Here is a 15,205-nt window from a genome sequence, read left to right on the forward strand (position 1 = left end):
AAGATACAAAAGTCTGAGATCATGTACCGACCGACCCAAGAACAGCTTCTTCCCTGCTGCCGTCAGACTTTTGAATGGACCTACCATATATTAAGCTGATCTTTCTCTATACCCTAGCTATGACTGTAACACTATATTCTGCATCGCCTACTTTTCTTCTCCCCTATGTACTCTATGAATGGTATGCGTTGTGTGCATTGTGCGCAAGGAACTGTCCGGCAATACATGTGACAATAATAAATCAAATCAAATAGGAGGTCTGAAGGAGGAGAGTCATCCTGAACCTTAACGCAAAAGGATGTTCTTTTATCCCATTCTGCTGTAGTAGCTGGGCTGCTCTCCCTGTCCTCATACCATTCCTCAATGAGGCCAAGAATGACTCTGAGCAAGATACTCAACGGCATCTTGAGTATGGTGGAATACGATAACATTATTTTTTAGGTGGATTTCTCAATTTCTGAAATAACGGGTGGTTACTGAGATGCAGTCTTGATAAAATGTTCTAGAAAGTCTCCTAATTCATTTCAAGAATACTCTTCATAGCTCCAGCAGCAAGTGCACATATAATGGTGAGAATCTCTTTAAGTAGCACTTGAAATGTACATTAACACTGTGATTATTCCTAACAGCTAAGGAGAGGCTGTTAGGACAAGTGCAAGCCATTGAAATGTTCAGCATCTTCAACGCATGCATGCTAACCTGCATTTTAAGTGGCAATCAACCCCTGAATTAGCGTCCCAACACAGATAGTGAAGTCTCCGTGATTTAAATGAGCAGCTTGAAGTGGGTACAGTAATGTTGAAATTGGCTGCATGTGGTGTTATTCTGAGAAGTAACAATCTCTCCTACCAATTTTCACAAAACACTCAGCCACTTGGCAGGCAGCAAGTGACATGGAGAGGATAGGACAACGGATCTTTGAAACAAACATTATGGGTAAGATTCTCCGGCCTCCCAGTGATGCTGGATGTTATTTTATAGGGAAATGCATCCAATCTGGTTACAGCCGCCTGTATCATTGCTCTTCAAAAACTCATGTGCAAACTGACGACAGCTTTTTACACTTCATTAAGGATAATTGCCTTGTTGGAGTGTTTTGAACAGTGTGAGTAATGGCCAGGACATTTCACAATAGAAAGTGTGTGTGTGTGTGTGTGATGGAGGGAATAAGTGTGTGTGGGCGTGTGTCAGTGACTGTATGAAAGAAGATAAGGAGCCTGTGTGAGTGTGACAGTATGTATATGAGTGAGGGAGAGAGATTGAGAGGATTGTGTGTGTGATGGAATGTTTGAGTGTGTGTGTATGGGAGATATTACAGTGTGTGAGTGACTGAGTGTGCGCACAAAAGCTCAGATGATTGCAGTTTAAAATGTGTGCATTGCATCAAGTTCTGGATTAAAATGTGTTTTTTAAACACCGGGCCAAACTCTGAGCCAACAATGCCGTCTCCTGGGTAACAATGTGATTAAACATCCTGGGGGAAGTGGTGACGTAAGATTCATGGTTTGACAGTGAAAGTAGAGAGTGGTCTGGTTTGAAATCTTCCAGGAGGTCATCCTGGCTTTCAAATTCATTTGCAAGTGATTAAGGATTTTTTAAAGTTTACATTGACTTGTGATGCTAAAGTGCACCCGAGTGAAATGGTGGATGAAACTGAGCAGCATTTTTTGTTTTTCCTCAGCTCTCTGTATTGTATTCCTCGGGGATTAATATTTGCGTCACAGAGGAAAGATGTAGCTAATTACAAATAATCATGAGAAGGTCAATCTGTTGCTTCCAGGGCAAGCTGAGTAAGTGAGTGGCTACCTGCGGTTTCAGTGATTCTCTGGCAATTTATCAGACTCACTCCCGTAATATTATCATTGTTGCGCTGAAAGGTGGAGAAATACCGAGTTGGCAGAGAAATACTGAGAGGATGAGTTGAAAACTGCCTGCAGGCTGCAGTTTGTGTGGGATCACAGTATCATTTTATTCTAGCATTTACTGTCTGATGAAATGTGATTTGTTCAATCAATGTTGTTTCTTTGTCAGAAAACGTTTTTAAAAACTTCATCGAGGGCATGTACGGAATTGTCCTTTAAGATTCTGGCATAATTTGTGCACACCAGGGATGAACATTAGCTAAAGTCAGACCAATAACAATTGGGCATTTGAAATGCAAATTGGGGGAGGGGATTGACATCACTGGGGAGGACCCAGAAGTGAAGGTGAGCACAGGGGCCCAAAAAGTGTCAGCCGCCACTGGAAAAAGTAACTCAAATGGTGGGATCTTCATTCCATGGGGTGTGTTGGGATGGAGTAGGATACAGATAGGAGGCAGTCACAGGAGCTGCTGAGTGCCAAAGGGGACTGGTTAAACTGCCCGCCTCGATCCTCTTGGACTTTGTCCCAGTTGTTTTCTTAAACACTAGGCCCTTCAGGCCTCACCCTCCCATCCATTCCTCATGCCCATACATGCCAACTCACGCTAACACATACCTCCACCCACCTCTCTGGCACGTTATAACCCATAAACCAATTTAGTGACAGTTCTACTGACCTTATAAGGTCTTCACAAGTCTTTGTCTCTACTCAAAAAATCTGTAAATCACACACTACATGATAAAGCCCTATCTCTTGTGAAAATTGAGTGATTGAAGGACAGTGCATTGTCCCATTGCGTCACCCCCAATGTACACAGTCCAAGAGTTCTCTGGCAGTGTTCGTTTCCTTCAGTCCCAAATAGAGAAAACATTTTTGATCCATTTCTTGAGTTAGCACCTTCACTGCTGCATAACTGAAGTCTGGGCTTCTCTCTAAAGATATCAGAGAATCATAGAATCCCTACAGTGCAGAAGGAGGACATTTGGCCCATCGAGCCTATACCAACAACAATCCCACCCAGGCCCTATCCCCGTAACCCAACGCATTTACCCTGTTAATCCCCTGACAGTAAGGGGCAACTTAGCATAGCCAATCAATCTAACCCGCACATCTTTGGACTGTGGGAGGAAACTGGAGCACCTGGAGGAAACCCACACAGACACAGGGAGAACGTGAAAATGCCACACAGACAGTGACCCAAGGCCGGAATTGAACCTGGGTTGCTGGCGCCGTGAGACAGCAATGCTAACCACTGTGTCACCGTGCCGCCCAACATTGTTCTTCCATTTCAGTGATTCATTTTCTGACTGTGGGTGCGGTCTTCTAATTCTGATAAAATAACATCCTCCATAAGATGCAACCAAAGCTCCTTTATGAACTACAGCCACACTGGATTTGTCACATGAAGCATGCACCCGATCCACTTGCATTGAATGCAAGGTTAGGCCAACCTGAAAAGGTCCGCAGTTATATCTGCTCTTCTTAATTCATAAAGACACAAATTGTAGAGTGCACTGTTTCTTCAAACTAAGTACTGAGAATAAAAATAAATCTGTTCTGTAAGATTTTGAGCAAGTAACAAAACCTTCATGAAAAGTGCATCATTCTTACTTCTATTGACAGAAATCATATGATTACTTGCGATACAGAATTAGAAGGAATCTTACCAGCATTTGTTGAATCCAAGTGAAGCCTGGATTAATTGGGTCTTTCTGTACAGCCAACAACCGTAGACACCTGCCAGCCAGATAGAGACACTTGGATCTAATTTCTTCAGAGCTGCTGCTCAGGTTATGGACACTCGCTAGCTGAGCCAGAACTTTCTGTCCCAATGACCTGGCTACAGAGACCCATTCCTGAACAAACACAACGGTTTACACAAAATTGTATAAATTGTAGAACACATAATTCTTTGCAAAAAAATATTCACCAAACATCAAAACTTGTGTTTCTTAAATTCCACTAATACATACGTGCAAATTCAAGCAATAAAAAAGGGGGACAAATCTATGTTGAGATTTTACACATATCCATGTTAAAGACATTTTATGAATAGTTTGAGAAAACAAATTACATAATGAATTAGATTTTTATTAAAACAAAACGGGAATAAACTCATCACTTTATGCAGTCCCAATTTTTCATTACAAAAAATGTTCGGTGCTCCATCATGACTAGTTTTATTTCATGAAGACATCAATATTTTCAAACTGCAGCCAAAAAGATTAAAAGTATGGGGAATTATTTCAATCCACTGACAGAACGGCATTAATCTGGAATATTAGCCCTATGGGCAGGATTTTCCAGATGTGTGAGCCCCAAGGCCGGATATTCTCGCCCAAGCCCAACAAACCTTTAAATAGTCTGCCGAATTTTCTGTCTCACCTACTATGGTTCCCGCAGCGAGTGGGTTGGGAAATTTTCAGCCTACGTTTCTCCTTCCACCAATACTGCCTGAATTTATGTCCATATCCAATCCTTCACTGAGTCCTGACCACGACATTGGCTCCATGTTTCATCCATGGTCTCAGCCCACCAAAAAACAAAATGGAGCCTCTCTTAGTCCTGTATCCCATCTCAGGCCCTTTGGTTCTCTCCCTCTGACCTTTATTCAATCTGTCCCATCCTTCATCCCAAATTAATGGCAGAGCCCCTTCAACCTCACAATCTGCAACTAACTCCCTAAGACCCCTCAGTTCGCCATTTTTCTGTGTACCTTCATAAGTTTTCTTAAAACTAATCTTTTCAGCCGATCCTTCAATTAACTATTTCTTTATTCTATTTATGATGTTTTCCTCCCTTTCTATAAGCTGTATTGGGATATTCTCTATATTATTATGCTCACATAAATGAAAGTAATTTTCTAAGAAGTGTCGTTAACAACTAAGGTCGCAATCATAATGGCCCGTAACGTCAGTGCAGTGGCAATTAGAGACGGATTGTCATGCCTCTCCTACTTAGTTACCTAGAAATTAAGCCTTTCTTTCCTTGCTGTACCTTCCTACTCAGGCCTGGCAAGAGCAGTTGGTGCAGCAGGTTCCCAAGGCCTAGTGTTGTGAGTAGCTGAGTCGGACGTAAGGAAGCCACCCCTGCTTTTCAACAGCATTTGCTGCCACAAAGCAGGTTCTCTATAAAGGTCCAGCCACTTTGGGAAACCAGGGAGAGGTCATTTGTGAGGTAATTGGGTGGGGTTGGAAAGTGGAAATTGGGCTGGGTGAACAGGGGCAGGGGGCCAGGTGGTCAGTGGGGTGGTCAGAAGAGATGGGCTAATCAGTCGTGGGGTGAGTCTGCTTGTCAGTGGAACAGGCTGAGTTGACAGATCTGGAGAGAGGGGTTGGGTGGTGATCAATAGGGTGGGGGTGGAGGGAAGGGTAGATATGGGGAGGGGGCAGATCTAGTTGGGTATACAGGATGGTAGTTAGGGAGTCCTGTGAGAGATGGTGGAGTCCTTTTGGGGAGCTGGAGGTTAGTCAGTACTGGAGTTACCCAGAAGCTAGAATTGGTTTGAATTCTTCTAACTTTTACTAGAAAACAGAACAGTTTGCGATTTGTATTGTACTTTCATATGGTTCCCATTGTAGAACAATTGCCCAGTGCAGGTTTAAACGTCCCGGGTAACTGTCGTGCAATCCATACCCCAGGACTTTCAGAGTGGGTGTTTTCCACGGCATATCTTTGGGGTAGCCACCAGTTACAACGCCCTGGAGCTGGAACGTTATGGCCAACCCTTCACTTCTTTTTCCAAATTAATTTGCTTCAGTGTTTTCGTTAAACATGTTTTTAAAAATGCAAAGTCACAGAGGACCAAGATTTTGAATTAGGTTTAGTTTTTCAATTGCTTATATACTGCGAGATGTAGCTCCTAATTTTTGGCACACTGGCCAATACTTGGAATAATAAATTATTGTAATCACCCCTACATGCTGTTGTCCAAAGATTTTGGATTTTTAATTTTAGCTGAAGTGTTTATGAAGCATTTATTTTATTTCTCAATTTAAACTCATTTGGTCCACGTGAACCTAAGATGTCCAACTCCAGAGTGTACATAGACTCAAGGTGACGTCTTCAAGGTGTGCAACTTGATGCCGCACATAGGAAACTTCCACAGAGAAACTGAAATAGGATGGTATAAATGGTTTTGAATTACCTTTTCTACTGGTGTGTAATCAGGTGGGGAACTAATGAATTCCTCGACAATTAGCTGTAGCAATCCTTTCCTTCTTGCTGCCTCAGCTTCCTTTTTATCTTTCAAAGTAACCAGATCAAGCATATCCAAAGCCAATTGCACAAAGATTAACTTGAGCGAAGCCAGCTTCCTCATTAGAGGCAAACTTAAATTTGTCATCTGAAAATAATCACTGGATAAGTACTTCAAAGAAAAAACACAGTCACGCCACGTGAACAATGCTTTTTAAATATTCATTTAAATTGGAATCCCATTCATGATCGTTTATGAGATCTGTTTCTGTTTACTACATCACAAATAAAATTGATGGATTCTAAGAGCATGGTCTTACCTGCTGTTTACGCCACGCTCCCACTGCAGCGAGGTCGGAGAATTTGGCACCCAGCCAAATCTCCGTTCACTGCAGCGGGATGGGAAAATCCCACTGGCGTGAACGGTGATAAGATTCTGGCCTAAGTTTTCTTAGCTTATATACAGAGAATATAATAACTGGAAAAAGGAATTCATGAAAGAATGTTTGACTTACCAAGCTGTTTTATTTCCCCAAAGAACACACATAAATATCTTCATGAAGGCCAGTTGTCATTGTTCACTTTTAGATTTGCTTTATCACTCTTAAAGAACAGACTCAATATCATTGCTCATTTTATGTCATGCTAACTCTCAATATCAATGCTTTCTTATGAGGCTCTAGGTATCAGGTGGAGAGTAAGGATGGCAGAAAGATCCAGGAAGAGGTGATGTAAAACCTTTTAGCTCAGTTTAAATGCAAGAACATTAGTCTGTCAGTTGGGAGACAAAGAAGGTAAGCTTCTGGATGGTTGAACTGTCTATAATGGGTGAAATCTTCACGGTGCTGCTAAGGCAGGCTTCAAGGCAGGACTGGGACAAGGTAAAATGGGAAAGTGTCCGGTCAGTGTGCTGACGAATTCTTGCCTCCAGCTAGCCTTTCTGGAGGAGGTGTGGAAAGCAACAAGGCAGTGACAAGGAAACAATTTGCATTTTTAAATGCCAAATTTGCGGGCTGATTGAGGACTCTGCTGGGATCTTCCCTGTGACAGATGGGCCCCTTGCTGAGGCCAAAGCCCTGAAGGGTTCCTATTTCCCCCCACCCCCCTTTCCCCCACTGGTGTCAAGTAGTTTTCATAGGAATCATAGAAACCCTACAGTCCAGAAGGAGGCCATTCAGCCCATTGAGTCTGCACCGACAGCTATCCCACCCCAGGCCCTATCCGCACAATCACACACATTTACCCCACTAATCCCTCTGACCTACACATCCCGGGTCACAAAGGGATAATTTAGCATGGCCAATCAACCTAACCCACACATCTTTGGACTGTGGGAGGAAACCCACACAGACACAGGGAGAATGTGCAAACTCCACACAGACAGTCACCCAAAGCTGGAATTGAACCCGGGTCCTTCAAGCTGTCCTTCAGCAGTGCTAACCACTGTGCCACCTTGCTGCCCCGCCACAGTAGTAGCTTGGTAACTGTGACAACAGTTTAAGTGAATGAAATTGAGATATCTTCAGAGGCTCAAGCATTTGCAACCACTTTTGGCCAGACATACTGAGCAGATGATCCGTTTTGACATCCTCACGATGCCCCTAGGATCTCAGATGCCAGTTTTCAGCCAATTTGATTGGGTCAGCAAAGGGATTAGTATAGTTGTCTACCACCCGTCATTAGTGCAGTAAGCCCACCTGGGAACAGAGTATCACAAGTACCAAATAAAACAAATATACAAAATCATAAGAGTAATCTGCTAACGGGAGAAGAGATGAATAAAGGAGAGCTCAGACCAAGCCAGGAAAGATAGGTGATGCCGTGAGAAGAGGCGGAGCTGTGAAAGTAGGCTACTGTTAGCATGCTGATAGTAATTCAAGCTGCACAGACCAGGCTAGATCCATCGTTGCTAGAAAGGTAGAAATAAGTTTGTAAACAATGTCGGTTTGCAGAGAATGGTTGCGAATGATAAGTGAGTGCAGAGAATGGCCGTGTATAGGAAATTGATCGCTAAAATGAAAAAATTACGTTGGCCAAGCTATAAATAAAATACAAGCTTGTGTCAAACAATTCTCTTTCTGTGAAAAATCACTTTGCAAACCTCAATTGAAGGCCATTCTGAACTGCACGCAAGTCGATAAGGAAAAGTCCAGCACTTTAGGTGATTACCAGGAGCAAAACTTTCCTCATTCTAACCCCAAGATTAGAAAGTGAACAAGCTTTGAGTCAACTTGTGAAGTCTCTCTGGATCTCATAAACATTCAGTCATGTAGTCCCCCTTCCCTTGTACCAGCGATTTAACAACAGTTAAAGTTAAACGTAGCAAATGCGTTTACTGTTTCATTTGCTTCAATGTTTCATTTCGAGATAGGCTATTAAGAGTCTATTTAGTCCTGATGGCGAAACATTTTTGAATTCGTTTGGATAGGAAACTAAACTTCATCTAATTCAAAACTGCTGTGAGTTTCTGCTCAGAAGAAAAGTTTGAAAGACCAATTTATTCTCAAAACATGGAGCTAACAACTGCAATTTGGCAGCAGTCCAATTTGAACTTCGCGAAGTATCTGAGTTAATAAAATTGCTGAGATTAACAAGTTTCACCAAGTATTTCTTTCAAATTTGGTTAAGTAGCGAGTATTGGAAATTGAAAATTGGTTTAAAGAAGAAAAGGATACACAAATGAGATTAAATCTGAGCAAAATTGAAGAAAGATGGAACAAGAGATATTTTTAAAATTGTGTCAAATGACACAATTGCATGCCGAGTTTTATCCGCCCAATCTCCGTCCCCTTAGCTTCTGTAGAAAAGTTAACTGATGCGCGATTAAATCACTCGGGAGGCTAGATCGTACCCGGGAAATAAAGGCTTTTATTTTATTAGTAACAAGAAGGGAGCATACCATATAACAATACAATCCCAGACTAAAGGGTCACCAGGCAGTGCAGTGACCTTTATACTCCTACAGGTAGGCGGAGCCAACTGGAGTGTACCACAGAACAATACCAACAGGTAGAACACCCCAACCCTAACCCCAACAGTGACAACAGTAACATATGTACAAGTACCCATAGTGCTGACCATCTATGGTTCAGTACCCATAGTGGTAACCATCTATGGTTCACCACATTAACCATTTCAGCAGACAGTTCATTTGTTGTTAAATCGTCTGGAAACTTATGGTAATGTATGTGTCTAAGTTACATGATATACGATTTAATTATGGATTTGTAGGAACTCAACAATGCCAGTTAAATGTGGAAATTTTAAGCATGGTCTAGAGAAATTTGCAATAAGTGTGAAAATTTTATCGTGTTGTCACATCACCCCCAATAAAGAATAAACATTTTGCAGGTGGTTATGTGTTTGGGTGAGAATCAAGACTTTAAATCAGCAAAGAATAGGTGATGTCTATAAAATCAGGCATTGGAACAAGTCATAATGAAGGAGAATGGAGGATCTTGTTTATTTTAATTTTAATGAAGGGATTGTGAGTTTGTAATGTTCTGTCTCTTTAAGAAGATAGGGCTGCGAGCGAATACTGAGAATTAACTGCTTGAAGTTTATGAGCTGTGAGAATCTGTGTGTTTCGTTTGTGTGGATGTTAACAGTTGTTTTGGGCTTATCTTTCTGGGGAATTAACCTTATCTTTAGTTTTAATTACAGGATAATTGAAAGTTTAAAAATAGAACAATAAGAAGTGCTGACATTCATTTTGGTAATCAGGTTCAAAGAGTTATTCCTGACACAATTGGCACAATGAAGCAGGAAATTTTTGAGGTTGGATACAGAGGAAAAAGTTCAGAAGGAGAGATTGTTAAATAAAAATGAGTCCCGGACTATGTTCTTGTTTGATTAAACCAAAAGACGGGTGGCAACAAAGTGATATCCACCCCTTTGCAAGGTTGTAGAGAATTAACTCTTGTCTGTTAACATCTGAAGATGTATTTATATTTTTGCAGGATTGGGAATTAAGTTTCTGAACTGTCAGATATCTTCAGATGAACTAATCCATTTTTCTCCATGCTGGGATATTAATCCCAGAAACAACTGCTTGCTGTGGGAATCTGATGTAAACACATTGACCAATGAGTATCCATCCACCTTTTACAACCGCGCCAAGCCTGGGTACAAGAAATCAGAATTGATGAATTAATTTTAGTTAATTTGAGTTAGTATTCTAAAAGAAAAGGAGAAAATAATTGACATTTAAAGAGACTGTAAGAAAACAATAAAAATACACACAGTCTAGGTGGTTTCTATGGATATACAAAGTTTCCTTTGAAGAAGAGATGAAATAAACATTAATAGAAATCTGTCAGCCCTGTTATTTGAGTTTGAGACAATTCTAAGATATAAAACCTGCAATGTAATTTAGCAAGTTACTACTGAATTGATGTAATCGAAGATGAACAAGAAAGCAAAATGTGTTAATACCCAGAATCAAATAAGGATGTTTGATTTCTGTTTTAAAGAAATTATGAAAATGCTTCATTGGACTACAAAGTCTCTCCAGGCAAACAGAATAAGATAAGTCAGTCGCTTCTGCAGATGTAAAATGGTCTGACAAAATAGGAAATAAAGTTAGGGAAAAGGGACACAATTTACAAATCTTTAAGAGAACTGAATTTGATAATCTTGTCATCATCTGACACATTAGAACTGAACAGGAGGAGATAAGTTAAGACCTAGAGTCAGAGACCTCTTTGACATGAAATGGCTAATATGGCTTAAATTATAAGAAAAATATTTTTGAAAAATCAAGATAATAGAGAAGATAACTTGAAGAGATTCGTAAGATAGTCATGAGAGAGAATTTTTAAAGGGCATTTTTAGTTGAAACAATTTGAAGGTCAAGGAGAACAAAAATACTTAATAAGAATTGATCACAAAATAGATTCAGGTAAAGGAACAATGGAAAAATGGTAGAAGCCTTTCCCATACAAGACTGTTCTGCCAACACTTTGACTCAAATAATGTTGGAGGATGTGATTTCCTGGTAGTGCTTCCCATTTGTGACAATACTGTACCATTAAGAAATGTATTTGTGTCAGTTTTCTTAGGAAGGAGATGATAAGATTCAACTCTGTTTAAACGGTGTTGCCTTGTCTGCTCCAGGCAGCCCACCTGCTGAGAATGCAGAAGAATAATTGCTCTTAGTTATTGGGGGGTTTATTTTAATCTGAGTTAATGCAGTTTTGTTATTTTTTGGGTTGTCCTCTGAGGTTTCAGAGTAGGGTTAGAATTAGGTTGCTTGACAGGAGCGCGTAATGGAAGGAACTAGACCTACAGAGGAAAAAAGCAGGCAGTTTCAGTTTGGATTGGCAAGAAACAGCAGTTCTTCTGTCTCTCTCTCTCTCTCTCTCTCTGGAGATTGAAGTCTGGGACCTGATATTGCCAAAATCAAAAATAGTTGGGGTCTAGTCTAACTTCATAATATACCTTAGCATTTCTGATCTGGTCCCTAACACATCATAAATAAATTTGGATCAGGGCACACATTTCACTGGGCAAGTACTCAAGGAAATATGTAATGGTTAGGGATGCAACAAAAATTTCACATTCCACACCATCCACAAGTTCACGTATGGTCAAAAGATAAATTGAACATTAAAGAAAACACTAGCTAAGACCATTCAGGATACAGGGCAAGGTTGGACAGATTTACAAGCCAACATCTTAATGGGACTTAAAGCAACAGCCAGCAGGATAACAGGATGAGCTTATGACTAGGAGAGCTATGAGATTGCTGGGAGATGGATTAATAGGTGGAATAGAGATAGGACCGTTTGGAGAGAGTGAAGTAGTTTGCAAGGAAACTGTGCAAACAACTGCATGGATTAAGACAGAAGATTAGAGATCAGCAGATTACATGCGACATAGAGGGAGATGTCATGACGGAACAAGCTATGGTACCCGGAATTGGGGAAAAGGTAATGGTTTAAGTTGCGCCTGACAAACCAGGATTCGCACCCAAATGGGTGGGACCATATGAAGTAATTATGACCAGTGATACGTGCTCTTCAATGGACATCAAGGGGAGAGGGCTGGGAACACTGATCACAACTAACTAATCACTACTAATTGATCTTGTTTTACATAACTAACATCAACTGACCAGTGACAAGTGAGATGGATGTTTGCTTAATTAATAGAATGTCAATTGCCGTATTAATCCTTGAGCATTGATAATTCTGACCATGGGAGCGGTGAGCGGCAAAACAACATCAGGACTATTGAAGCGGCTCTGATACACTTCGACCAACACAGAATGTGACACATCACAAGAAATGTTAAATGCGCCAGTAGGAGAGCAAGTGACTTTAAACTGCAGTCTAGGTCTGCTACTGCTGGGACATGCAAGTGTCAGAGATTTGACAGAGACAACTGGATGAGGGGGGTTGAATGGGACGTCTGCCTTAGTTATTTTCGGGCTTAAACACCTTTTACTTCAAATACACAAGTTGGAAAGATGAGTTTGAATTTATTTGTGAAAAGGAGAGATATGTTTACATTAAATACGTAACAGCAAATGCCCAGAGTATGAACTCCCATTGCAAAAATTCTGGGTGGAATAAATTCAGCTCCAAGAATAATGTAAACTTACTAACTTGGGCAAACTGAGATAATAGGTGGATGTGGGAACTACATCCGGAAGAAAAAGATGTTACCTACACCACCTACAACAACAGCACTTGGCTCCCATACCAGGAAATGCAAACAATCCGAGCAGAGGCAGTCAATGCCTCACTACCACCTGTGCCAACTGACCCACCTTCTGCGACCCACGAGGTCAGGACCAGAGAATGGTCTCACATTAATCAATGTGATTAAAGTTTTTTTGTATGATAATGTACACCATGAACTGGTACATGTAGTCCTAAACATTACAGATATAGCCCTGCCCGAATGGTGTTTGACTTAGATTCGAGTATTACATCTGCCCTTGAAGGATCAGTTAGTGACTGAGACATGCCCAGTCTAATGGCAGGACGCAGTCAATAGATATGCCGCCAGTCCCTGGAAGTGAAAACTGGTCAAGGCATGGCTGGATAAATGATGCTGCTATAGCATCCAATACTGGGATTTCAATAGTCAATTCTAATGATTTAGTAACTGTTGACCAGCAGGTCCAGAGCTTAAGCCTGCAGTTTAAAAGAATTCTGGGTAAGGGACAGGAGATTCAGAACACGCAACTGAGTGCAGACCAAGACAGGACACAGATAATTCAGAACTTAGTCACTCTACTAGAGAGGCAAATGCAGGCACCATCAATAAACTGATTGGGATAGGGAAGAATATTTTGGATACTGCAAGTAGAAACGATGTCTGCGGCACCCAGGGATCATTGGCGCTTGAACAGAAAGTTCGAACCAAATTAGTGAGGGAGTGGTCCCATTGTGGTTACAAATGAACATCCTTTTAACTTCTCAAAACATACTGGATGCCAGCTCACTTGCATATAGAACTAATGTTGAATGCATTATGGAGAGCAATATGTTAATCAGTATTGTATTAGTAGCATAGAATAAAGCACTCTGTGTTATACAGGCACTTAAACTCTTGAATTCTTAAATTCATAAACTCTTGAACAGAGATTTTTTTTGTCCAAATATTTTTCGCAAACACTCCAGAATATGTGTATTTTCACTCTGAGGGCCCGATTCTCCCATTGCAACCTGCAACTTTTCTGACAGGTCGGGTAGGGAGATGCGCGTGTCGGCCATTTTGCGGGTTCCCCACGAGTGTTTACGACCCGGGCACATCTCCGAATGGAAGAAAATGGTGCCGCCGGGAAGCGCAAAACACCGGCGGGATTGAGGTAAGTCATTTGAATATGTTTTACATATATTTTAAATGTATTTTACATGTGATTATCAGGCCCGGCATGGAACTTGCTGGGCCTGATAGCACCTCCCACCCTGCCAGGAGTACTTCATTCCGACAGGGTTTAGATTAGCTCCCTATGTTTGGGGAACCAGCGGGAGACCCCGCCGGAGTGAAGGGGAGAAATCGGGGCCCCCCATGGGGTCAGGCAGTGCCCCCTGGGCATGAGCACCCCAGCATTCCCCAAGGGGCAAAGTGCCCATGCCCAGGGGGCACTTTGGCACTGCCCGGGGTGGGACCTATTGTGGGCAGGGCCTAGGGAGCGATTGGTGGGGTGGGGCGTCCCGCTGCCACTCTGCATTGGGATCGGTCTGGGATGGAGGGAGGGCAGCGATTGGGGGGCTGGTCTGCCGGGGGGGTTGCCTGCCTCCCGGGGGGGCGGTCTGACCCCGGGGGGGGCGGTTAGCGGGGGGAGGGGAGGGATCTGCCGAGGTGAGGGGGTGGGGGGATCGCCACTGCTGGGGGGTTGGGCTGGACATTGGGGCGCTCTGGGACGGGGGTTCAGGGCTGGCCCAGGAATTGTTGTGGGGCCGCAATCGGGCAATGGGGGGGGGGAGCTGGAGGGGCAGCACTGTGGGGGTCCTGGGGTGGCCAGCAAATGGGGAGACTGACAGATCAAGGCCACTGCGCATGTGCAGAGTTCTGGAGCTGTCAGACTCTGGTGCAAATTGCCCCCCCCCCCCCCCCACCCCTGGGTTTTTAATGAGATTCCCGATTGTGACCTCTGCAATGCACAGAGTGGGAGATTCAGATCTGAAGTTGCATTGAAAAAATAAAATGATTTAGAACAGTTTTCCCACCAATTCAGCACTTTTGGGAGAATCGCCCCCTAATGTGGGTAACTTTATCTTGGAAAGACCAGAGGGGTCACTTCAAGAGAGAATATGCTAAGGAGTAAGTGGTCAGAAGGTGAACTATGTGACCAGCAGACATTGTTCAGAGGAGCTTTCAGCTTAGCTAGCAGTATGTGGTATGAAGGGACTGCAGCTATACTGTCCTGATAACAATAGCTGTTGAATCTTTATAGTTAATTTGTCTGCTGAGCAACCCTGTAATACATCTTCAAATAAACCAAACCTCTATTTTGTTAGCCAGTCCTGTGGGAGATTGGTAAGTTTGTATTAAGCAAACATAGAAATACAATACAAAGTAAATTTTCTTCTCCTTGTCCCTTAAATACTTTACATCTCTTCTCACTGCCTATTTTATCCTTTTTGCAGGGAAATGCTTCTCCAGTTTAAGTGAAGGCCATCACATTAGT

General features: G+C 42.1%; 1 protein-coding gene across 1 annotated transcript in view; it reads right to left on the reverse strand.

The window, feature by feature from the left end:
* cfap46 (cilia and flagella associated protein 46) overlaps positions 1-15,205 on the reverse strand; it is a 198,419-nt gene that overhangs the window by 62,524 nt on the left and 120,690 nt on the right. Inside the window, exons 39-40 of the mRNA XM_078222910.1 lie at positions 6,011-6,232; positions 3,531-3,719 (exon numbers count right to left, since the gene is read on the reverse strand). Coding sequence (XP_078079036.1) covers positions 3,531-3,719; positions 6,011-6,232 — 411 coding nt within the window. The remainder of the gene's footprint in view (positions 1-3,530; positions 3,720-6,010; positions 6,233-15,205) is intronic.

This window comes from Mustelus asterias, chromosome 11 (genome assembly GCF_964213995.1).
Source record: "Mustelus asterias chromosome 11, sMusAst1.hap1.1, whole genome shotgun sequence".
Taxonomy (NCBI): Eukaryota; Metazoa; Chordata; class Chondrichthyes; order Carcharhiniformes; family Triakidae; genus Mustelus; species Mustelus asterias.